This window comes from Nicotiana tomentosiformis, chromosome 3 (genome assembly GCF_000390325.3).
Source record: "Nicotiana tomentosiformis chromosome 3, ASM39032v3, whole genome shotgun sequence".
NCBI classification, from domain to species: domain Eukaryota; kingdom Viridiplantae; phylum Streptophyta; class Magnoliopsida; order Solanales; family Solanaceae; genus Nicotiana; species Nicotiana tomentosiformis.
Window position 1 is genome coordinate 114,746,006 of NC_090814.1, and position 26,008 is coordinate 114,772,013.

The 26,008-nt window shown below is 39.5% G+C and overlaps 2 protein-coding genes across 3 annotated transcripts; both read right to left on the reverse strand.

Annotated features, from left to right (window-relative positions):
* Positions 1-206: 206 nt before the first annotated feature.
* LOC104097723 (glutaredoxin) lies at positions 207-3,090 on the reverse strand. The gene is made up of 4 exons (XM_009604337.4): positions 2,816-3,090; positions 2,331-2,419; positions 521-619; positions 207-428 (listed from the first exon to the last, which is right to left on the reverse strand). The coding sequence occupies exons 1-4, from the start codon at positions 2,917-2,919 to the stop codon at positions 343-345; spliced, it is 378 nt and encodes a 125-aa protein (XP_009602632.1). The 5' UTR covers positions 2,920-3,090; the 3' UTR covers positions 207-342.
* Positions 3,091-4,099: 1,009 nt separating this feature from the next.
* Positions 4,100-12,470, reverse strand: LOC104097722 (uncharacterized). 2 transcript variants are annotated; one of them, XM_009604336.4, is made up of 13 exons: positions 12,021-12,470; positions 10,782-10,917; positions 9,728-9,864; positions 9,270-9,471; positions 8,729-8,967; positions 8,533-8,644; positions 8,242-8,386; positions 7,945-8,087; positions 7,686-7,855; positions 6,688-6,984; positions 6,555-6,610; positions 6,144-6,355; positions 4,100-5,430 (listed from the first exon to the last, which is right to left on the reverse strand). In XM_009604336.4, the coding sequence occupies exons 1-13, from the start codon at positions 12,228-12,230 to the stop codon at positions 4,253-4,255; spliced, it is 3,237 nt and encodes a 1,078-aa protein (XP_009602631.1). In that variant the 5' UTR covers positions 12,231-12,470; the 3' UTR covers positions 4,100-4,252. The 2 variants fall into 2 exon arrangements, with proteins under 2 accessions (XP_009602631.1, XP_070053594.1); XM_070197493.1 differs by lacking the exon at positions 12,021-12,470 and having other exon boundaries at positions 10,786-10,919.
* Between the last annotated feature and the right edge of the window lie 13,538 nt (positions 12,471-26,008).

Here is a 26,008-nt window from a genome sequence, read left to right on the forward strand (position 1 = left end):
ATATACAAGGGACGGGATTATCGTTTCCAACGAGATTTATAGCACAGAAACAGCAGCAGCAAATTCACTCTTGTCGGAAACAGAAAAGCATATGTAACGCGAATCTACAGTATATACTTCTCAGACAGATGGTAAAGTTGCAGCAGTAAGTTAGAAAGGGAAAAAGGTATAAAGAAATGTTTAGAAAACTTAGGTAGGACAAAAGAGAAACAGAAACTTGAAATCCAATGCCTTATTAAACAACCCCAATTAGAGGAGGCCCGAGGCCGTTAAAGTTACAGCAACAGCAACCTCAACTTCATTTTTATTGTCAGCTTAACAACACTGTATAGATAGATGTGTTTACACTTTGGCAGAAGTGTTGGGAACAGCAGCAGCATCCTTGAGCAGGGGAAGTAGCTTTCCCTGTTGATGCTTCTCTACTATGCCTGCAGAAGAAGAAATAAATGTCACAGCTGCGGGCAAGTTTTAGACGGAAGGAAGAGATGGTGATAAAAGAGTATAAGTTGACGATTCTTACTGTCGCAGCCACCAACATGTTTCCCCACAATAAACACGTTTGGCACAGTCCTCTGCCCAGTCCATTCGAGTAGTGCTTGTTGCACCTCATTTCCATCACCTTCAGATAAACAAAATTCACCAGAGAAATTCTCATCGACTATAATCCGCAACTATAGGGTTCAGGAACTCTTTGAGTAAACACACATTTTGGCAAAGCTAAACTAAGCCAACAAGTTCAAGGTATCTATTAGAAGACCCAATCCCCCAAACATGTTCTAGCCAGTGCTTCTATGTAACATTGTGCACTGGAGCCATGCCTCCAGTGTCCCACACCAAACACTTATATATGAAATTTCAACTAGGATACGGTATAATAATTTGTGTTTTGCTTAAAATGATCATGGGGCCAGAAAGTTCCTTTCAATGGGTACAAAATACTTTCTATTTAAAAGAAGTATCATGGTAACCAACAAAACATTTATAAAAATCATTCGTAATTCTTAAACCTCTAGCATTTAAGAGTGTTGAAAATTGAATACTTAATTCATTCTAAGACATTGGCAAACAGACCATTACAATTAAATACATAACACTCTTTTTTGCCTAATCTACTCTATCTTCGAACCTTGGTGCTTATAATATTTTAGGGACAACATTCCTTTGCAAAAGGAGGTCGAATACCTCTTTGGCTCTCTTAAGAAACTCTAGGGGTCAATTCCTAATATACCCATAGAGAAGACATCCAAATCTTCTTAAACATTTCCTTTTTCAATTAACATAGAGATAGAACAGTTGAATTACTATAGAAATTGAAAAAGGAATGAAAACAAGACAGTGGAAGTGAAAGGAATCTTGTCACGAGATTTCTATGATTTTCTTAATTGTTGTTGAAAGATAGGATGTTGGGTGACAAAAGGATCATATATAAGATGTTTACTACAGAAGTGACACATGGAATCACAAAAGAAGAAAAAAGAGGAAATCTAAAACACTACCACCCCACCCCTGCTCCTCCTCCCCTCTCTACCCACCTCCCACCCCCCCAACCCCAAAAAAAAGGAAAAAAGAAAAAGAAGAGAAAGCAGGTTCTGACCCTAAAATGATGGGCACGCCTAGACTATTCAATCATTGGGAACACCTCGATTATCCAATCAGATATCTCCTACTAGATTGGGCACACCTCAACTATTTCACAGCATACCTGCTATCCCTCACTGTCAATGAACCAACACTTAGGCAATGAAAAAAAATATCGCCTACGCTTTTCATTTCAATTTATGTATCTTTGTTTGACTGTGAACGAAGTTTAAATAAGAATTCTAATACTGTGATCTTTATATACCACAAATATCTTTTGAATGTCTAAAAGATATGATGTCATTCCTATGAGGGAAAAATGAGAATGTCCAACCTGAGAACTTACGAAATATAAAAAGGTGACATTCTTTAATAAATAAAACAAGAAGGTAGCACCCAAGGGTGAGAACGACGAGGTCTCAGGTTCAAATCCAGCGGAGGGGAAAACACTAGGTGCATTTGTTACCTGTTGCATACGTACTATAAGGCATCCACAGGTGCATTTTATACATTTACTAACCTTCCTCTTAACTAGTGAAACAAATCAGCTAACAGAAATTCAAATTTTTCTGCTCAATCTCAATCTTTCAGTACCAAAAAAAAAAAAAAGGAAAATAGAAGAGAAAAAGCAGAGAGGATTGTTTTTGCGTCTTGAGATAAAACTAGATTTAGGAGGGATAGACATCACAATTTTTTGCAGCAACAAGGATGTATAAAGAACATAGAAGCAATTGCCATGGGGAATGACTCACTTTCCTGGTCAAGTTCAATAACTTTGAAAGTAGCACCAAGTTGGGAAAGAAGCTGCTTCACCCTCGTGCAATACCCGCAATATGTTTTACTGCACGAAGAAAAAGCAATTAAACAGCATGGAGTCATTAATAAACATAAACTTCCTATCACAAATGAGACAAACCGGGAGCTCATTCAGAACAATTAAATGTTGTATATATGAAGGTTAAAGAAATGGCCTGTAACCTTATACAGTGAAGATCATCCTGATATTTTCAATGCTAGAAAAAAAAGATCGTTTTCCTAAAATTCCCCTTTCCTCTCCCGAATCTTGCAATAAATAAAATAGGCTAAATTCCCAATAAACCAGTTCATATTCCCCAATTTTTTTTAAAACATAAAAAACCAAATTGGAAAAGTAAAATATTCCTCTTTTTATTACTAATAGTTTTAATATTGAAACTGAAATCAAGATAGAAACCCCAGAAAAAGTAGGTAATTATACCTGAAGACGACGACGGGGTTAGAGGAAACGATCTGTTTGGCTTTGGTAAGGGCCATCTCCATTTGTTCTTTGCTAATCTGAGGTGAACTGAACATTGATCCCATTGGGTCTTTCCTTTATATACAGTAAGTATACAAAGAGATGAAGGATTTTAAGTGCTTGTTGTTTGAAAGATGGCACAGGTGGCTTCTTCTTCCCTCGTTTTCAGTGCCACCCCAATTTTCTCCTGCGGTGAAATTTGGAAACTTTGATACTGCTTTTGACATTTTGATCAAGAAAAGGGAGATGGCATCTAATAGCAATTTGTTTTTTCAAAAATGCTTTTTGAGTAGTAGAAATAGTTTTTGTTTGGCCAATTAATTTAAAAAATATTTTTGAGCACCAGTTATTGTTTAGCCAGTATATTTCTCAAAATTATTTTTTCTGCAGTATATTTCTCAAAATTACTTTTAGGTTGAAGCTACTTTTTTCTGTTAAACTGTCAAAAACATTTTTTTTCCCTTCAAAACATGGTATAATTATGTTCTGAATTGCGTTTATTTTATGCATTCCCGGCAAAACCCAAGGATTCCAATTTTTTTTTGGGACTTTAAGTCAACACAAAAGATAATAAAAAAATAACTTCCTTTGTTTTTTTATTTCTTTTGCTACTTACTCCTCTGTCCCAATACTTTTGTGCACTTTCACAAGTCAAGTTTAATATCAGTCATATTCATTTTATTTAATATTTATACGTGATTGGTAAATTTTAGACCTTTCATTTGATGTAAATTTATATAGATGATCAGAAAATTTTAAGCTTTTGCACAAGGATTCTTTTCATGTAATTTATCTTTTTTATCTTCTCATTGCAAAAGTGGTTAAAATCTACCAAAGCCAAAGTCGACATGAAAGACGAATTAAGATAAAAGTTTTATGACACAGGGAATACTTACATGGAACTTTTCTTTTTGGATTGGCTAATTTTACTTTTCATAGTGCTATTTTATTCCTGAAGAAAGGTGAAAAAGAGTACTATATGAAGCATCTTCCCCTCCCCCCCCCCCCCCCCCCAAAACCCTCTTTGTTTCAAGGACAATTTATTATCCAATCGAAAGACGAAAAGATTTAGTATAAGACAGAAATATTCAAGTTTTGACATTGACAGCATGCATTTATACTCTAGGGCTATACACTGATACATTCTATTAGTCCAACAATCCTCATTATGGAAATATAACATGAACTTGCAAAGCACATAAGCTCAAAAACAGTCAAGCAGGGCGAATCCAGGATCAACGTGAGTGAGTTCAGAATAAGTGTGATCTTATTATACGTATACTTTAATTTAAAGCATACAGATACATTGTTACATAGTTAAAGCAACAAGTTCAAACCCGCTTTAGATGTAGTAAAGTAACCAGAATATACTACTCCATTGTATAATGAATAAGATGTTTATGACTTGGAAGCAAAAATAGCTTCTAAATCATTGTACAATCCTCTTGGTTTTGACTTGAAGTCTGCTGATGCATCTATAGATGAGCTCCCACTTCTCTTTGTATTCCAAAATCCGCTCCATCTAACAGTACTTGTTGAGGGATCACTTGGAGCTGCATTACTGTCTTTACTAAAGCTGGATTTTGCTAGTTCTCTTATTCGTCGCATCCATGCTTTGTCACCTGAGCTTCTACTACCAGAACTCCTATTCCTGTCACCAGAAGAAGTAAAATCCCCAGTTTCCTTTAGTCTGTGATCTAACAAAGCAGATCCGCTTTCGAGCTTTCTGATCAATCTTTGAGGAATGAAAAACAAGAGGAATCCAATTGATGCTGCTTTCAGTCCGGAGCAGAAAGAATTGTCATCAGGACCGAGTCGCTTTGTCTGTCTGTATAATGCATACCATTCATTTAGCAGCTGGACCAAAAATGCTATGAAGAAAAGTGCAAGCATGGCGATTCCAATTTCGGTTTCCTTTCTTGATGAATCTCTTTCTAAGAGAACAATGCAAGCAGCAAAAATACCTACTTCGCAAGCAACTGAGATGATCTCAACAAGCTGAACCTTCTTTTTAATGAAAGGCTTCTTCAGAACCATAAAGAATAGCTGGAAAGAAGTGATGCTAAGCAGGACAACTATCGGAGTTTTTGAAGACCACTTCTTCAAATAAGTACCAGCCACAATTCCAAGACAAACACGCTTCACAAATTCAAGAAATGTGAAGTATATTCTTAGAATACCAAACACCTTCTGGATAAAAGGTGCTTCTGCATCTTCCGTCTCATCGTCTGTTGCAATGACTTTGTCATGATGCTTGCTAGGATTTCCTCCTGTAATCTGAGAGAGCATATACTTTGGTGGACCCCTTAGATCCTCAAACAGAGGGCCAAACACGATTAAATATTTAGAATCGCGTGATTTTTTCCATGTCCACTGACCTCTTTTACCAGGACCTAGGGTAACTCGGATTAATTCTTGATACCAATGGAATGTCTGCCCAACTTGGTGTACCTCCTTATACTGAAGAAGCTTCCCTAACGTGATTCCAATAGAGAGGAACAAGAGCAATGCTAGCAGTAGAAATGATACTAAACCCAAAAGTAAAATGCCAACAACAATTCCTGCAGTTGATCCTCCTAGAAGAAAAGAAGAACAAATTTGTGATCTCGTAAACTGGATTTACAAATCTTCGACTGATGCAGAAAGAAACTATAAAATGCGCAGATCCATTCTAGTAGAGAACATTCTTATAGTAAATGATAGATTATCTCCCTACCAAAAGATGTATCTTGATACTAAAAATATTTAGGATCTTAATAAAGCTGTTAAAGAGCTGTAGCCCTAGAGGCTGGATACATTTTTAGATATATGAAACCGTGCCTAATTTCTAATAATTGATGTGGTTTTCTCCTTTTTAAGATTTGCAATAGGACTTATCATCTGCATGTCACGGCTCCTACTCGGGGAGGGGGTGTCAGGAAGAGAGAATGATAAGGTAAACACAACCACGACAATTATGCAGGTAATATCTATTAACTTCGGTAATAATGATCTACTGGCAGCTTTAACTCATCATGACAAAATCTATGCAAATCACAATCTTTCAGAAATCACACACAGTTCTAAGAGCTGTAATGCTTTGAACCTTGTGACCTGGTCAATATCTGATTAAGGTAAGTAGCATCTAACTGTTATAGATAAGTACTGTATTGGGGATCAGTCACTACAGGTATATCTTATCATTTATAAATGTGAAAATTGATGTCTTACAGGTGGAATGCACTCGTTGCAACAGAATGCTATAGGGCATAATGCATAAAGGAGCATCGTGCTTATGAATTGGAAATACCTTTAACTATATTTACTGAGACTTTGCAAATGCAAGGTATAGCCATAATTGAAAGGAAGATCTCAAATCTTGGAAAGACCAAAGCTCCATAACTCCACTTTTTTTCTGTGTCCTTTCTCAGTTTTAAAATAAAAAGGAGCAAAACATGCAGTAATATCAAGCTGCCTCCAATAACGGCTAACCAAAACATGCTTCTGTCGAAATCTCTCCACCTGGAAACAGCAGATGAATTATTCATTTACAGGTGCTAAATCTATCTTTTGCTTAAAAGCTTGAGAAAATTATTTTCAAGTACATGCACTTGATCATCCTTTTCTTTTTTCACTAAAACCTAAGCCCCAATGAATTGGGAAACTAAACACCTTTGATCACTTCAAAAGATGTGATACAGAGACATTTTTCGGTACTTACCCACTTGAATATTGTGGATCCAGGATATACTGAGCTTCCGGATGAAGATTCTGGCTCTGCCATTCAGAAGAGCACTCAACAATGTGATCAGGGAACAAGTATTTAAGTTATGGTGAAAGCTGTGGATTCTAACCTCGAAGATTGACCTATATTCCATAGGACTAAGTGGCAGCCCATATAATCCTGAAGCTTTGTCCACATTGTATTTGTCTGTTTTCATTCCAAAATCATTAATTTTAGAGCCGTATGAATGTGAGTTTGTCGGGGAACTCGGTCCCCTCATGAATGGAAACATGCTTCCAGTTTCCCATGGGAGCCTCATGTAAGGAACACTCCATTGCAGGCCTCTAGCAAATTCGTAGTATTCAACTGGCAATGTAACTGGCAACCATCTCGTCAATGCACATACCTGAATGTGACAAGCTATTCTCTGTTTCAAGACACAAAAAGAAAAGATGTGCATTCAGAACATAATGTTATGGATCAATCAATCTAAGAGTGCTATTTTGATCTCAAAGATTTTGTAAATTTCAATGAACTTAATGGACATAAGATGCGTGGACATTTCCAAAAATGTATTCGTCCACATTAGAGCCTTCTGATATTGCTAGTGAGAGAACATAAACTCTAAACACTACCCAAATAAATCATCAACAGAACTCAATCTTAATGGTATCTATGCCTTATGACCCCTTTTCCTTGGTAGCTCAGTAATGGTAGAGCTGTTGTCTGTTTAAATATTTCCTGCTCCAACCGTTGAAAATAGCAGGTCGACATATTAATTTTTTTTCGGAAATTATGCTGCCAGCACAGAGGTACTAAAACTGGGAGAAAAAGTTATTACTCCGAACTCCACAAAAATAAAAAAGAATCTGACTTGTGACGAGTGATCTTGTCACACTGGAATATTTTTTGGAGAAAGCAAATGATTATTCTCTTCTCATGGTGTTGCTTCCGAGAATACATCTCAGGAACAAAGGACAACTTCATGAGCTTCACTAAGAGCCTTAGAGTTCTAAAATTCAAGATCTTTCATATCTTTCCCCATGTATTTAACAACCAAAGAAGTACCCATATACACTGCAGACCTATACGAGTCTAACATAAAGTTGTTAAGGAAGGGGTATTTACGAAAAGATTTCTAGCAGGATCAGATGTCATAAAAGAGCTTGGTCTTGAGTATGCACCAACAGATTGGAGGCTCGCAGTTGACACAGTGAGGAGCCCTGCTGCAAAAGATGTTACCACGAAAGCAGCAGTTGCAAAGATGGAAAGCACTTGAGATATTGATGGTACAGTATCTGTAAAAGAGTAAAAGGAAATCATACATGATTAAAGCATTTTCAAAGCAAAAGAAAGTGACCTTGAGTTTAGAACTATCGAATATTACAGTGCAGGAGCTGGAGAACATTAGATTGCAGGTTCCTATTTCCAGCAACATCACCAGTTACATTTTCCGGGATGCTCACAGAAACAAAATCTTCTCTGGCTTGTATATTGACAACGTATATGCTTCTACTCATTTCTTGAAAACTGGAAATACATAAGAAACATTAAATCAACGAGCCATGATTGGTACACGATAGTAGTAATGATGTTATTTTCTTCATAACTTGCTAAGGAACAAGCTTTATTTTACAGGAGAATCTTTTGACCGAGGAAGATCAGTATACAAGGAGATGCTAACCTCTGCAAATGTCCTCCAATGATGGACACATGTGAAGAATTAAATCCAAACACAGGCTTAACGAACTTTATCCATACAGGAATTTGCTCTTCACAAGTTCTCATCCTAGATGTTGTGCTCAAGCTGACAGCAGGCCGTTGCATATCTGAAGGTCCAATGAACAATTATATTTTGGAGAAACAAAATAACTAGCATATCATACATTACCATGCAATCACATATCATCCACATGTCAATTCAGCAGGCGAGAAGTAGAGGCATTCTCCTTTCTTAACAAGGAGTCAAACATACCGTATAGAAAAGTAACTGGAGTTACTGGAGCAACGGAGGTTCCCTGTCTGCTCAATATGAAGCTTGATCTTAGGCTCAATGTGACTATTGCCGTCTGTGATATGCCTTTAACCTGGAAATGAACCAAAGAAAATGTATTACTTAAAAGAAGTGCAATGGAATATCAAATTGCATTTAAAAATTGGAAAGAACTAACCTGAAAGCCAAATCTACGTTCTCCCAAACTATTTCCACTAATGGGAGTAACCAACCCCTGACTTATGTTCAGGGAATTCAAAATTTCAGTAGATGAGTTGACAATAGGTTCTGTAAAGTACAAATACACCTTCATGTTCTCAGTTCTATTGGTAGCTAGCACTGTTCTCGTTTCTCTGTCAATCTGTAGTAGCCTTTCAGGTATTTGAGTCCTTATGTCAACGGACACTGTTCTTCTATCTGTTGAATCCAGTATCAAAGAGACTGGAGTCAGTCTATATTGATCGGCACAGAGTTAATTGTTGATTGTTAATCAATTATCTTTATACACTAGGATTCGTTTCTCCAGTATATTCATATTAAGATATCACATATTAGAATTTGTTTCAATTGTCATAGAAAGAAAGACGTCTCTTTGGATCATGAAAATGACAGGGCCTTCTAGAACAATAATATAACTCTGAAACAGAAAATCTGATTTAAATAGGATCATCTCTTAAAGAACTGATATCAACATGATAAAGGTAAGGCAACTGACTCACCAAAATGTATAAATATTCTTGAATTTTCTGTCCTTTTAAATTTGTTTCCAGCAGAGTCTGAACAGAAGTTTTTATCCATTACCACGACCACTCTTCCATACTGATCACGTGTAGACAGACTCACGACAACAGAAAATTTAAGGTCTGGCTCAACAACTTTGAGTGTGTTTGGCACGATCTGTCCAGGGCCATAAACAAGAAGCTGCAAAAAGAACACAATTGATAACTAGGTTTTGAGATGAAGAGATAACGAAAAAGAAATTTCCATGAACCCTAGATCCCCTACACAACTCTTTCCATTACAAGTACAATTTTGAGAATGTTTGCAGAGGTGAACTTCAACTAACGAAGCCAAAGGTCGAAAACTTTAAAGAAAAGATACTTAGACATTATAAGAAACCAAGCTGTCATGCAAAAGACTTCCCATTGCCAATATATTTAGCTTCTCATATACTTACATTGCAGGAATTCGTGGAAGAGCATCCAAAACCACCTTGGGTCCAACATGGCTCGCTGAAAGATATGTTCACTGAAACATTTGAAGCATTCGTAAAAGATGTCGGTGCAGTAATGTAGGCTGTAGGAGGAATAGTGTCTGCAGAAGAGTAGGGACATGAAATCAGGAAGTGAAACCATGAATGAATTTTAACTTTACCAACAGTTACAACTAGACTTGAGTCTCAAACACAAACACAAATACATCATGCTTAGAAAAGACCAAGAATATTTTCTACCTGTCTACAAATTGGAAGGCAGCTGAAATAAAAACAAAAATTGATGATAACTGTGCTAGGAGGCCTAAACAAGGTGAAAATTGGAACATGTAGCCTCTTTATTCGAAGTTTGAGCAAATGTCTTAAAATGGTTGAAAGATACAATAACAACAACAGCAAAAAACCCAACGTAATCCCACTAGTGGGGTCTGGGGAGGGTAGAGTGTATGCAGACCTTACCCCTACCTGAAGAAGGTAGAGAGGCTGCTTCTGGAAGACCCTCGACTCAGGAAAGAAAGAGAGGAAGGATATTACATGGAAATAAAAGTTTACCTTGTCTTTATGTTACAAAGGGTTCCAAATCTATCTGGATAATAAGAAGAAAGGGGCAAGCTAAAACATACTCCGAACAGGTTGCTGGATTGAAGTAGTACAATATACATCAGCCCTCCGGCTGCGGAGGGTGTTCGATTCCCACATTCTGGGCAAATAAAGAGACAGAGAGAGGGAGACTGTGAGATCAATCTCCATTGGCATTTGAGTGTAGGAAATGATCCAGAGCTCCCTCATTTACATTCTCTCCACTATTTGGTAATCTCTCCCCAACATATGTAATAGCTAACTATCTTGAACAAAGAAGGCCCAGAAACAACAAAAACAACTTAAGCCTTAACGACAGAAGTCAAAAGTACACCACAGAAGATAGTGGTCATTTTTATGTGCGCTAAGTGGTAATTAAGTATCATGAACTACTAGGGTGGCACCAAGACCATGAAAAGAAGAAAAGGTTGAGTGCTACCAACAGTCCAGTTATAACGAGCGCATCCGACTCCATGAGATCCATTGGTGCAAACTTCAAATGTATGATTTCCATCTAACAACCGTGTGTATAAAATTTCTCCGCTTTCACAAACAGAAGACTTGTGATCATCCAGCTACAGCAACAGTAAATGTAGAATTAATTAGTGGTGTAACGAAGCACAAAAAACTAAATGAATAGAAAAATTATCAAGTGGAGAATATAAAAAGTGAAACTCAATGAATATAGAACAATCTTCATGGACCTTAGGGACCAAGAGAATGTATCTTTTAAAATTTGCATTTTCCTTGACGGGTACTTTTCAATATATTCTATGGAGATGTTATACCAGAAATATTTCCAAACAAATTTTGGATGATAATAGGGAGATGCTTACACATTCATGTACAACATAGATATTTTTCCAGAGGCATGCATAACATCAAGTGACGGAGATGACACCTTAGGCCTCAAGTTTATCGTTGTAAGGTATAATTTGACAGTAAGATGGCCCTTTTCTAGAATATTACTAATAATTTAGATGGAAGTCTGTTGACAAGAGGGAAATAGCATGAAGATGGCTTCTATGAGCTCACTGATCCTCATCTTAGATACAAATAACACCGATGCACTGAACCCCTTCTCTTCTTCTGTTTTTTCTCCTTAAACTAACGTGGTAAAGTTAGTGCTCGCATTGGACTCTTATCTACTATAGACAACTAGATATGTGAAACAGATTACTGATAATGTTGAATTCGAATTTTCCTACGCTTGTGTCTTTAAGTTAAATACTGAAAAAGAGTTCCAAATCCTATATGTTTAAGTATGCCCAAACTTTGAGTAAAATTAACCAAATTAGGCAATCCCATGAAATTGGCTTTTGCCGTTGAGAGGTGAAGTAGGAAACGGAAAACAGATTCCTTTAAGGAATAGCTACAGCATATTCTTAGTGCATTCAATTAGCAGCATGGATCTGGTTGAATATTTGGATATTGTTTTTTCCTAGACATTCAGATTTAAGTCATTACAGTCACTCTCACATGCTTTGATCCTAAAGCCTGAGAACATGACGACCATCAAAATTCTCATAACTTGATACATGCAAATTCAAGGCCACTCCCCATTTTGTCTCTTAGAGAAACTCCTAATTTGCAGCAAATGGTAATAAGGGCGTGCATGTGCTTTGCATAAAAAGAACAACTCGATGATATTTAACTGTACTATAGCATGCAAACTGACCTTGCAATAAGTGGAGCAGTCCGCACAAATGTCACCATTGCCGCTCACCAAAACTTGAAAAGCAAATTTAGCAAAATTCCAGTTTGAGAATGCGCGAGGTGTCCTCAGTAACTTCAAAGAAACCTCTGAGCCATCACAGTGTACTCTGAAACTCAGAACAAGGAAAACCCAAGAGAGCAAAATCAGCGATGAAGATTTTTCTCGACCCATTTAACAAGAATTACATCTCACCCGATTGAATAAGTACTTCAAGAATGTGTAAATAAAAAAAGCAAGAAAAATTGTTTGTATTTGTATGGCACGAAAATATGTAAAAGAGGCCAAAGGAAAAAAAAAATGTAGCAACTTAGAGGAGGAACAGGGGAAATGGGTATTAGTGGTGGAAGTTGAATGAAGGCTTTGTGTTGAAGATATAACACATGAGACTGAGAGTGCAACTGTGAGAGTGAGTGAAGATAAATAAGAGAGAGGAAAAAGATTCCAAACGGGCAAAAAATTGCGCAATAAATGAACACAAATGACAGGGACGTGAGTTGCCATTTGTCTATGAATATGAGATGAGAGAGAGAGAGTTCTAAGCATTTTAATGCAGTTCGAGAAAATGATGAATTCTGCTACAGGACAATACCATCGTCGAACTCTCCATTTGCGGAAATTTAGCCTGTTAGGGACCTCTTCTGGAGCTCGTAATGAATAGTGTGTATTGTGTTTCTTCAGTGTCTTCAAAATTAATAAGCAAGACACTTAACCTACCGGGGAGGGAGCAATGGTAAAGTTGTCATCCGTATAAGTTCCAGTCGTAAAATCAGTCATTAGTGTCTACATTAAGATAGACTGCCTATATCATACCTTTTAGGGTGCAATCCTGTAGGATACTTCATGCACTGTACTACCTTTTTTAGGCCTACCAAAAGTTACAATTCCGTAGTTCGGTAAAGTGTAAAGTTAAATTCTTACATCTCATTCCTTAGTTACAAGGAATCCGGAACCAAAGTATGATTCATTTGGACCGAAGAGACACAAATAGGTTAAAAAAAACTGGGCACCGTTTTATATATAGCGTGGTTATTCGCCGCGCTATACCTTAACGATAATTTTGTCCGTTAAGGTATAGCGTTGTGAATAACCGCACTATATATAAAATGTGGTCCTACTAATAATTCACCTGCACTTATCTGACCCACCAATAATTTATATGAGTATAACACCTATTATGCATGCGCTATACATCCACTAATTGTACCACCGGACTAGGTTTTTTCTTATTTAAGGAGGTTCTGAATTTGGTAAAAATCCATAAATCCATTCAGCATCTTTCAAGTCTTCCGAAATATTTATTTCGTTAAGTTATTTTGCATTTTGTCATAATGTCCGAAGAGCGAAAAAGTAGAGTTTTATTATATTGGGGGTGAGGTTGTGGCGGAGAATAACTCAGTATGTTATAGTTGTTCTCCATAGTATCATGTTAAGTTGCCACTTACAATGGAGTACGATAGATTGGTATCGTTGTTCTGTAAAAAAAAAATGAGTGTGACCAAACGTTCGGTGAATATTAAAGTAACCGAAAGATATCTGTATTTTGTTACTCCGCAAAGGGCTGCTTGGTATGCTGAGTTTAACATCGAAGACGATGAAACTCTGACATATTTTTTGTGGACTCCGGATGAACACCGGAAACTTCTTGTGATAAAAATATTGAAAATGTACGTCAATGCGGAAGATATTCGCAATAATGAGGTTTCGCAAAATAGGGATATTCCTCAATCATCGGGTGGTTATTTTGGAGCAGTTTTAGCCAAACAGGTTCCGGGTGAAAGAGTTTGGCCTGATCTAAACTCATCTCCATGGGCGAATGAGGACCGAGGACATAATTTCTCCCCAAGTTTACATAATCCACAAGCCGAGTGGTAAACTTCAATTTTTCTTTGTGTTACGATGTTTATTTTTATGTATTGAATTTATATTAATACTCATATATTTCACAGGGGGTACCGGCCAGATATGAATTTTACAAGTTATGAACCAACGGATAGTTGGAATATGGCTAGTTTTGGTGTGTTGGATGACTAGATCATGGTGGTCCATCCGAGAGTCATCACCAACAGGATAGTGTGCATCATGGGATATCAACACATTATGATTTGTAAGTGAAGTGATAAAATTTATGTGTAAAGTTTGGATGAATTTGAAAAACTCATTATTTTATTGGTTGTGCAGTGAAAACGAGCAACTTGAAGGTCCTGTCCTTACTCAATTGCCCGAAGATGACATATTTAATCGGGATCTGGTAGATGCACAAAGTCAGAAAGATAATAGTGATTATGACAACAATGCTGATGAGTCTGGAGATGACACACGCTTCTATAATGAGGGTGATGATGATGAGGCCGAGAATGATGAACCTGATTTGACGAGGGAGCATGCTCCACCTCCCGTTAGACCAAGAGTGTACGAGTCCCATGTGTCATTTCATTCAAGGGAGATTCTCTACCTTGATCAGTTGCCAAGTATGTCGGATGTAGATACCCTCACAAGGGATCTTGATGAAATTCGGATAACAATGTGGGATGAATCTAGAGCAACAGTGTTGTCAAAGGGCATGCTTTTTGCTGATAAAGTGCGCCTGAGCAGGGCGGTGCGAATGTACATCATAAAAGAGTATCGTGAGATTGTGGTTCATGAGTCATCTCCGGATGTATACAAGGTTATTTATCGTAGATGGTTTCAAGGTAGTAATTGGATGCTGCGTTAGAGAAAGTTGAAAACAAATATATGGATTATGGGTAAATAAATTGGCACCCACAATTGTGAAATGGACACATTCAGTGGGAATCATTTTAACTTGAATGTTGACTTGATTTCTCTTGTGTTGATTTCACACATTGAAGCATCCATAAGGTACAAGATCAAAGAGTGTATAACATCTGTCCACCAGGTATATGGGTGTACCATTACCAAAAGAAAGGTATTTCTCGAGCGCAAACGTGCGTTTGAAATTGTTTATGGTAACTGGGATAAGTCCTTTGCATATCTACCCAGGTACATGGCCGCATTAAAATACTTTAACTCCGGGACTGTTATTGAATGGAAGCTTGAGCGAAGCCCGGGAATACCGGAACACATATTCATATATGTGTTCTGGGCATTTAAACCAACCATTGATAGTTTTGTGCATTGTCGGCATGTAATATCCATAGACGGCACTCATGTCTATGGAAAGAACGATATTAAGTTGTTGATCATCGTTGCAGTAGATGCTAATGGAAGTATATTTCCCCTAGCATTTGCTATTTGTGCCAATGAAAGCTAAGAGACGTGGACATTGTTTTTGAACCACTTGAAGGAGCACGTTATCAGACAACATTCAGGTATTTGTCTAATATCTGATCATCATGGTGGTATTTTAAGTTATGTACATAATTTGTGTGTATGGCAGGAACCATATGCCTACCATCGTTACTGTGTTAAGAACTTGAAGGCCAACTTCCAAAGAGCTTATCCTAATAAGGACTTGCGTGATTTAATGTGGATGGCTGCAACAGATCACCAAGAGTGTAAATTCAGGAGGCGAATGAAATTGATCAGGCAGGAAGACCCAGAAGCCTATCGTTGGTTGATGCGACATGAGCTTGACAAGTGAACTTTGTATGCGGATGGTGGTAGAAGATGGGGAATTCTGACTACAAATGTGTCAGAGTCTTTCAATGGGTTATTGAAGTCTACACGTGGATTGCCAATCACTGCCATAGTGCGGATGTCATTCAAGCAGATGGCGGAGAGGTTTGTTGAAAGATCTAGAGGTGCATCATCATTGATGAAAAGAGGTGTTGAATTTATGCCACAACTAATGAAACGATTTGAGAAATATAGGAAGCGAGCACAATGGTATTCATTTTTGCAGTATTGCAGCGAGCAAAATAATTTTGAAGTTCGCACTGGTCTGCATCAAAATTGTGGGAATAATACACACACCGTCAATAAAGCCAGAAGATTATGCTCCTGTGGAAAATGGTCAATCTATCACTTGCCATGCTCACATGCCATGATATGCTTTCAACATACAGGTTTCGCGGCAACGAGGTACGTTGATAAAGAATATAGTATTGCTGCATACTTAAACACCTACAGTGGATAGTTGCAACCAGTGGGTGATGAGCATTATTGGCCGCCAGAACCATTTAAAATAGTGTGTAACAAGGATTATGTGCATCAACGGCAAGTGCAAAAAAGAACGCGTATACGAAACCAAATGGATGTTGGTGACACCGTTTATGCGCGTAAATATGGCATATGTTCTCAAACAAGACACGACCACCGTAAATGTCCTTCAACTGGTTTTGAAAGCGGTGGTAATTCAGCACCAGGTGGTAGTTCATCCAATGTGCCCAATTATCAAGGATAAATGTAGTGTTTTATTGGAGTAATTTTGTTGTACTAAAGTTATGTAAATGTTCAGGTTGCAAAATGTATGAAATAAAATTATGTTTCCAATGGGGTTAAATCTAATTGTTATTTAGAATTAAAGATTCAATTCAACAGTTTAACATACAGCCCAAGGAATAAAAAAAAAATTCATTCGCCATTATCGTCGCTGTCTGGCACTATTTCGTTGTCACTGTCTTCATCTTCTTCGTCAACATCTTGTACGCACCCTTCGGGATCAAGGGCATCGTAATCTAGGCCCTAGTTGACACACATTTCTCGTATTTCATCGCTATCATCAATAAGACCACTTGCTTGATTTCTACAACAATATAGGACTCCTACATCCAACGTCTGTAGTAGAAACTTAGGTAGTCCCTACCACTCGACAACTGTTGGGAAAACATGATACTCATTGTCTCTATGCAATTTTTTATTTTCCAATAAATCCCAGTACTAATCCTCCGTTCCTTCCAGGTAGTTAAGATCATCGATAGCATGATGAACAACAAATGCCTTTTCCATCTCTAGAATCTCCTTCATCAAATGCCGAATCACTTATGGTTCATCTTTGTGTGTGTTTGTTTGGAAGGTTGCAGACAGTGCTTGTGGTAGAACAAGCCCATGCCAGTAACATAGTACTTCATAATCACACCGTTTTGAGTAAAAGGGAACCCATTGTAGTTTTTCGCCCCAAATTCACATACCTTCAGGCTTTGTAGAATGCGCTTCGCTCTCAATAATGTGCCCTGCAACTTTTAGATCTGTGTGTATATTGATAGGCTTATTTTCCAAGGGATGCAGAACACCATACCACTTGTCATCAACCAAATCAGTATAGCAACCTAGCATATTTTTTTCAAGGTAGGGATCGATTGTGTTATGACGTGTTCCATTTGGATCTTTTGAACTACCTTCACGTTTTTGCCTCTTCGTAAACCACTTATTAAATGTTAATGGCATTTCTGAATTGGATGTTGTTCTGGTTCTTCAAATGGTATCTGTGTATTGATCTCTTGGTTCAACTTAAGAAGAACTAAGCTGCATGTCGACCTGTATGAATGTGAAACATAGCGCCTCACCAATATGCGCTATGTGTCTTGTCATGTCGACCTGAAAAAGCTGCCGGCCTGAAAAAGTTGTTGACCTGAAAAGTTGTCGTACTGAAAAAGCTAGACCCACTTGTACCCGAAAGAATCATTATCACGTGAAACATAGCGCCTCACCAATATGCGCTATGTGTTTTGTCATGTCGACCTGAAAAAGCTGCTGACCTAAAAAGTTATCGTACTGACAAAGATGGACCACTTGTACCCGAAAGAATCATTATCACGCGAAATATAGCGCCGCACCGATATGCGTTATATAAACTAAAACCACTCTTAGCTGCCTATAAAAACCTCATGCATTTTAGTTATTATTTGCGTTGTAACGAAACAAAAAACAAAAACTTTCCAATAATTTTCTATTTTCGAGCATTACGACATGTTTGGTCGCAATTACTTCCCAAGGTATTTCTGTGATAAACGTGCGATTTTGAAGCCATGTTGGTCAAATTGCAATCCGGGGCGCAGACGTTGGATGTGTAAACAAGTTGTAAGTTATTATTCTTGGAAGAAATGTTTGTTAATACTTTTTATATAACATGTTAATTAATAGTCTTGTGTTATTCTTTCATTGGTAGGACGAAAAGAAATGTGGTTTTGATGAATGGTATGATGAACCCATTAATCAAGAATACTACAAATCATGTTTGCTAAACATTTGGAATTTGACAGGTGAATACGAACTCCAGATCGTGAAGCTACAAGAACAACTTGCGGCATTGCAAGAGAAACTAAAAGAGGCAGAAGAAGAAAAAAATAGATTGGAGGAGAAATTTAAGTGGTTGAAGCACAGAATAATGGGCGATAGTGACTAAACAAACACATTGATGCATTGAGTGTAGTATTTTATTTTTATGTTGTACGTGTCATATATATACTTTAATTGGTAACAAATTTAAATTTTATATTAATCTGTCATTTTTTTGTGTGTTGTACTGTTAAGCTACTAAATATCTCGAGAAATAAAAACACATACGCAAATTATGCAAAACATAAATAATGTTGCTATTTGTCACGGCCCAAATTTCTTCCGTATAACGTCGTGACGACACCTAGTCTCTACGACTAGGTAAGCCTAAAAAATTGCGGAAAATAACAAAACGAAAGTAAAACTTGGCAACTAATAACAGTGGATAACTGAATAACTAGTAACAATACCACTCGCCATGTACAATAACCAATACTCTATAGATACACAGTCTTCCCAAAACCCGAAACATCGTAAGTCACAAGCTACAGAAAGAAAATAGCATCTCTATAGACCAGAGTCTAATAAAAGGAATACAGGAAGTGTTTGACATAGGGGAGGATAGAGGAGGACTCCTAGGTCTGCGGACGCGAGCAAATGTACTTTGAAGTCTCCGGAACAACAACAAATGCACAATTAATAGCGAGGCTGGTATGATGAACCTGGATCTGCACACGAAAACATGTGCATAAGAGTAGCATGATTACACCACAATGGTCGGTCGAGTAGTGAAGAGGTCAGGTCAGGCCCACTGGTAAATAATAAATAAGGAAGGAGAATATACAGTATAATAAGAGACTAGAATTTAACAAAAAGGAAACACAACAAGGCAACAATACAACACACATGGGTAAACAGTAGGGGATCTCCCGAGATAACGTCTCATAGTACCAAAATAAATATACAGGGAGAACTCCCGAGGTACCGCCTCGTAGTCTCAAAAGTAAATGTACAGGAAAAACTGCCGAGGTACCACCTCGTAGTATCAAAAGTAAATGTGTAGGGAGAACTTCCGAGGAACTGCCTCGTAGTCTCAAAAGTAAATAGACAGGGAGAACTCCCGAGGTACCGCCATGTAGTCTCAAAAGTAAACACAAAACTCAAACCGATAAATACAACAACTTAACAGCAAAATTTCTACAGTTATACTGATAAAGAACAAGGAAAAATAGGAAAACAACTAGGCATGCTTCACAGAGTTCAAATAAGCAGTTAAAGCATGTAGACATGCGATATTAGACTAAACATGATAACTACACATATTGGAATAGCTCAATTAAGAATGAAAACAGACTAATACTCATTTAAACGGTATAACTCAAATTAAAGGAAAAACAGGTTGCTACTCAGTAAAATAAATCGGGTTTTACAACAAATAGCCCGTGTACATACTCGTCATCTCACGTACACGGCGCTCACATATCACAACAATACCAAATCCTAAGGGGATTTCCCCCACACAAGGTTAGGCAAGCCACTTACTTCTAACCAAGCTCAATCAATCGGTAACTATGCCTTTTCCATGAATATCCGACTCTTAATGGCCCAAATCTAGACAAAATCAATTGCACGCCATAAATACAACTATAAGAAACTAATCTAATTAATGAAATCAAAGTTAAAGCAAGAAATTAGAAAATCCCCCCAAAAAGTCGACATGGGACCGCATCTCGGAATTGGGTAAAAGTCACAAAATATGAACACTCATTCACTCACGAGTTCACTCATACCAAAATTATCCAAATTTGATATAAAAATCCCAATCAAAACTCAAAAATCTAGTTGAAGAACTTCTCCCATTTTTCCCAAATTGCTCAACCAAATTCCTTAATTAAATAATGAAATCAACTATAGATTAGTGGAATATAACCATAAATGAGTTAAGAATCATTACCCAAAAGTTCTCTCTAAATAATCCTTGAATTATCGCCTCAATTCGAGCTCTCAAAGTCCCAAAACTGAAAATGGGATAAAACCCTCGAACTTGGCCCTTATCTGCCCAGCGATTCCACATCTGTTAGCCTATAATAGCATATGCGATGTCGCACCTGCGGAAATTTCATCGCAGGTTTGGACTTAATTTAAGTCCCCTGGGTCCGCATCTGCGAGAGAAGTGCCGCACCTGCGGATGCGCTCCTGCGACCAAGGAACCAGACCTGCAACCCTTACCGCTCTTGCGTACCATCCCACCGCAGAAGCGAGGCCGTTTCTGCGCAAACAGATCCGCACCTGCGAACCCAGCCTGGGCTGCCCAAATCCGCATTTGCGCTCCTCCTTCCGCACGTGCGAGTCCGCATGTGCGATCTCCCCACCGCAGGTGCGAAAGCACTAGAAACCAGAAACTTCAGCAAATTTGCATTAAGTCCAAATTCAATCTGTTAAGCATCCGAAACACACCCGAGGCCCCCGGGACCTCAACCAAACATACCAAAAAGTCCTAAAACACCATACGAACTTAGTCAAGCCGTCAAATCACTTCAAACAATGCTAAAAACATGAATCACCCTCCAATTCAAACTTAATGAACTTTGAAACTTCAAACTTCTACAACCGATGCCGGAACCTATCAAATCACGTTCGATTGACCTCAAATTTTGCATACAAGTCATAATTGACACTACGGACCTACTCCAACCTCCGGAATCGGAATCCGACCCCAATATCAAAAAGTCCACTACCTGTCAAAATCTCCAAAAATTTAACTTTCGCCAATTCAAGCCTAAATCAGCTACAGACCTCCAATTCACAGTCTGGATATGCTCCTAAGTCCAGAATCACCCAACGGAGCTAACGGAACCGACAAAACTCTATTCCGGAGTCATCTTCACACAGTTCTAACTACAATAAAATATCCTAAGATTTAAGCTTACGTTTAGGAACTAAGTGTCCCAAAACACTCCAAAAACACAATCAAAGCCTCCCAACAAGTCACATAAGCAGAAAGAGATACGAGGAAAATAGTAAACAGGGGATCAGGGCTATAACTCTCAAAACGACCGGCCGGGTCGTTACATCATCCCCCTCTTAAAATAATCGTTCGTCCTCGAACGAGTATAGAGACATATCTGAAGTGGTGAAAAGATGAGGATAACAGTTGCGTTTATCATGCTCAGTCTCCCAAGTAGCCTTCTTGACCGGCTGACCCCTCCACTGAAATTTCACTGAAGTAATATTCTTTGACCTCATCTTTCGAACCCGCCTGTTCAAAATAGCTACCGGTTCCTCAACATAAGATAAATCCTTGTCCAACTGGACTGAGCTGAAATCCAACACATGAGACAGATCGTCGTGATACTTCCGGAGCATCGAAACATGGAATATTGGATGAATGGAGTAGAACGAGCTGTGAGCCTCCCGGAGAATCAACTCATGCAACCCATCTACATTGGACACACATAGCATGCCCTGCATCCTCAATGCACCATCATCCCCAATAGTGACCTTATTAGCATCACCGTGCTGAACCGTGTCCTTAAGGACAAACAAATGGGCGTCATCACACTGACTCTCCCTTATACGATCATAAAAAGAAGATCGAGAGACCACACAAGCCAATACTCGATTCGGCTCGGAAATATCCAATCTCACAAACTGGCTGGCTAAGGCCTGAACATCCAACGCCAATGGCCTCTATGCTGCTGGTAGATATGCTAAACTCCCCAAACTCTCTGCCCGGCAACTCAAAGCATCGGCCACCACATTGGCCTTCCCAGAATGGTACAAAATGGTGATATCATAGTCCTTAAGTAGCTCCAACCACCTCCGTTGACGCAGATTAAGATCCTTTTGCTTGAACAGATGTTGCAAACTCCGATGATCGATGTAAATCTCACAAGGGACAACGTACAAATAGTGCCGCCAAATCTTCAAGGCATCAACAATAGCTGCTAACTCAAGGTCATGGACATGATAGCTCTTTTCACGCTCCTTCAGGTGTCTGTATACGTAGGCAATCACCCTACCATTCTGCATTAACACTGCGCCGAGACCAATCTGCGACACATCACAATATACACTATAAGACCCCAAACTTGTAGGCAATACCAATACTGGGGTTGTAGTCAAAGATGTCTTGAGTTTCTGAAAGCTCTCCTCACACTCCCCTGTCCATCTGAACGGAGCACCCTTCTAGGTCAGCCTGGTCATAGGTGCTGCAATAGATGAGAATCCCTTTACAAAACGACAGTAATACCCCGCCAAACCAAGAAAACTCCTGATCTCCGTGGCTAATGATTGTCTAGGACAACTCTGCACTGCTTCCACCTTCTTCGGATCCACCTTGATCCCATCACTCGATACTACATAACCCAAGAATGTCACCGAGTCTAGCCAAAACTCACACTTTGAAAATTTTGCATATAACTTCTTTTCACTCAAGGTCTTAAGCAAAGTCCTCAGGTGTTGCTCATGATCCTCCTGAGTCCGGGAGTACACCAAAATGTCGTCAATAAACACAATGACGAAAGAGTCAACATAAGGCCGAAACACATTGTGCATCAAGTGCATAAAAGTTGTCGGGGCATTGGTTAGCCCAAATGATATCACGAGAAACTCGTAGTGACCATACCAAGTCCTGAAAGTAGTCTTTGGGATATCTAGCTCCCGAATCTTCAACTGATAATAGCCGGAACGTAAATAAATCTTGGAAAACACCCTGGCACCCTGTAGCTGATCAAATAAATTATCAATACGAGACAATGGATACATGTTCTTCACTGTAACATTGTTCAGCTGGCGATAATCAATGCACATATGCATAGAACCATTATTTTTCTTCACAAACAAGACAAGAACACCCCAAGGTGACACACTGGGCCGAATGAAGCCCTTATCGAGCAACTCTTATAATTGCTCCTTCAACTCCTTCAACTCCTTCAAATCAGGATGATCCATACGATATGGAGGAATAGAGATGGAATGAGTGCCCGGCAACAAATAAATGCTAAAATCAATATCTCTGTCGGGCGACATGCCCGAAAGATCAGCTGGAAACACATCTGGAAATTCCCTCACTACCGGGACTAACTCAACTGCAGGGGCATCAATACTGACATCTCTCACATAAGCTAGATATGCGTCACACCCCTTATCAACCATTCGTTGAGCTTTAAGAAATGAAATAACTCTGCTGGGAATATACTCTAAGGTACCTCTCCACTCTAATCGCGATAATCCTGGCATAGCCAGTGTCACGGTCTTAGCGTGACAATCAAGAATAGCATAATAGGGCGACAACCAATCCATGCCCAAGATAACATCAAAGTCTACCATACTGAACAATAATAAATCGACTCTGGTCTCAAAATCACTAAGAGCAATCAAACACGACCGATACACGCGGTCCATATCAAGAGAATCTCCCATGGGATTAGACACATAAATAGGGGAACTCAAGGAATCACGAGATACGCCCAAATACGGGGTAAAATAAGAGGAAACATAGGAATAAGTGGAGCATGGATCAAATAAAACCGACGCATCTCTATGATAGACCGGAACAATACCTGTAATGATAGAGTCGGAAGCAATTGCCTCTGTACGAGCCGAAAGAGCATAATATCTGGCCTGGCCTCCCCTTCTAGGGCGACCTCGACCTCCCCGACCTCCACCTCGAGCTGGATGAGCAGGTGGGGCAGTAGCTGGTGCTGAAATTATATCCTGAGGACCCGGTGGAGCACGCGGTAGCTGAGAAGTCTGTGGAGGTGCACCCCTCCTAAGTCTGGGGGTAATCCCTCACCATATGGCGGGTGTCGCCACACTCAAAATAAGCTCTCGTAGAGCGTGGATGCTATGACTGCCTCGGGCCAGGTCTGCTGGACTGACCGCTAAAAGCACCCCTGCAGGAGGAACACTAGACACTGGCGGTGCATAATAAGGCTCCTGGGGCCTAGAAGGGGTCGGAATACCACTGGCGGCTGGAAGAGCTGAATGAACGGGGAGACTCTCATAGCCCCGACCATGGTGAACTGCAGCTGGGGCACGAGTACCACTATAAGTGCCAGACTCTCAAGACCTATTGGCCTCCCTCTACTCTCTCTACCGAGCAGACATACCCTCCAATCTCTTAGCAATACTCATAACCTGCTGGTAAGAAATAACCATCTCTAACTCTCGGGCCATGCTAAGCCTGATACTGGGGTGGAATCCCTCAATAAACCGATGAACCCTCTCTCAAACTGTGGCAACCAAGGCCGGTGCATGTTGGGCCAAATCATTGAAGCGAACTGCATTCTCTGACACAGTCATAGAACCCTGGCGCAACTACTAAAACTCCGCACGCCATGCATCTCTGAGACTCTAGGGAACATACTCCCTCAAGAACATATCCTAGAACTGAGTCCATGTAAGTGAAGCTGCCTCAGCCGGACTACTCAACTCATGAGCACGCCACCACTAATAGGTTGCTCCTCTAAGATGGAATGTAGTAAAAGAAACCCCACCCGACTTCGCTACACCCATAGTATGGAGAATACGGTGACACTCCTCCAGAAAACCCTGGGCATCCTCTGACGCCAATCTACTGAAGGTAGGAGGGCGGTACTTCTTGTACCTCTCAAGTCTGAGATGCTCCACCTCAGAAACTGCTACCCTAACCTCGGGCTGAGCTGGAGCTACTGGCTGCATCGGTAAAATCTTTGGAACTTGGTCGACCTAAACCCGTTGCTCTAGAGTACGCGTGATGGGAGTCTGTGCTCCTCCCCGGGCCTGAGATGTGGCAGGTGCAAGTGGAATCAATCCAGCCTAAGTTAAGGTGTTGAACATGCTCATGAACTGGGCTAGACTCTCCTGGAGGGCTGGTGCAGCAAAAGGTACCTCAGGTGCCTTCCCTCCAGCTGGAGCTACTGGGGCTCCTCTGTCGCAGCTCGCGCGGGTGCTCTGGCTGCACCGTGTGGACGTCCTCGGCCTCTACCCCGGCCTCGTCCTCTCGCGGCTCTAGCAGGGGTGCGGGTGCCTGGTCATCATATCCGCATGTACGTGTCCTCACCATCTATGAGAGAATAGAATACAGAAGTTTAAAATTTTGAAGTCAACAATTTCGCACGACAAGGAATCAAGAAAGTGTAATTTTCCTAACAGTTCGATAGCCTCCCAAAGATAAATACAGATGTCTCTGTACCGATCCGTGAGACTCTATTAAACTTGCTGGTGACTTACGACACCTATGAACCTAGAGCTCTGATACCAACTTGTCACGACCCAAATTTCCTCCATATAACGTCGTGAGGGCACCTAGTCTTTACGACTAGGTAAGCCTAACAAATTGCGGAAAATAACAAAACGAAAGTAAAAATTGGAAACTAACAGCAGTGGATAACTGAATAACTAGTAATAATGCCGCTCGGCATGTACAATAACCAATACTCTATAAATACACAGTCTTTCCAAAACCCAGAACATCGTAAGTCACAAGCAATAGAAAGAAAATAATATCTCTATAGACAAGAGTCTAATAAAAGGAATACAGGAAGTGTTTGACATAAGAGAGGATAGAGGGGGACTCTTAGGTCTTCGGACGAGAGCATATGTACCTTGAAGTTTCCGGAATAGCAGCAAATGCACAACTAATAGCGAGGCTGGTATGATGAACCTGGATCAGCACACGAAAACATGTGCAGAAGAGTAGCATGAGTACACCACAATGGTCGGTCGAGTAGTGACGAGATGAGGTCTGGCCCACTAGTAAATAATAAATAAGGAAGGAAAATATACAG

Excerpts from the sequence above, each read along its gene's own strand:
- LOC104097723 (XM_009604337.4), bottom strand. The coding sequence starts at position 2,919 with ATGGGATCAATGTTCAGTTCACCTCAGATTAGCAAAGAACAAATGGAG. Across the intron at positions 620-2,330 it reads TATTGAACTTGACCAGGAAA|GTGATGGAAATGAGGTGCAA; the intron begins GTGAGTCATTCC and ends GTTTATCTGAAG. Across the intron at positions 429-520 it reads ACATGTTGGTGGCTGCGACA|GCATAGTAGAGAAGCATCAA; the intron begins GTAAGAATCGTC and ends CTTCTTCTGCAG.
- LOC104097722 (XM_009604336.4), bottom strand. The coding sequence starts at position 12,230 with ATGGGTCGAGAAAAATCTTCATCGCTGATTTTGCTCTCTTGGGTTTTC. Across the intron at positions 8,088-8,241 it reads ATTGGAGGACATTTGCAGAG|TTTTCAAGAAATGAGTAGAA; the intron begins GTTAGCATCTCC and ends ATGTATTTCCAG. Across the intron at positions 5,431-6,143 it reads CTCAGTAAATATAGTTAAAG|GAGGATCAACTGCAGGAATT; the intron begins GTATTTCCAATT and ends CTTTTCTTCTAG.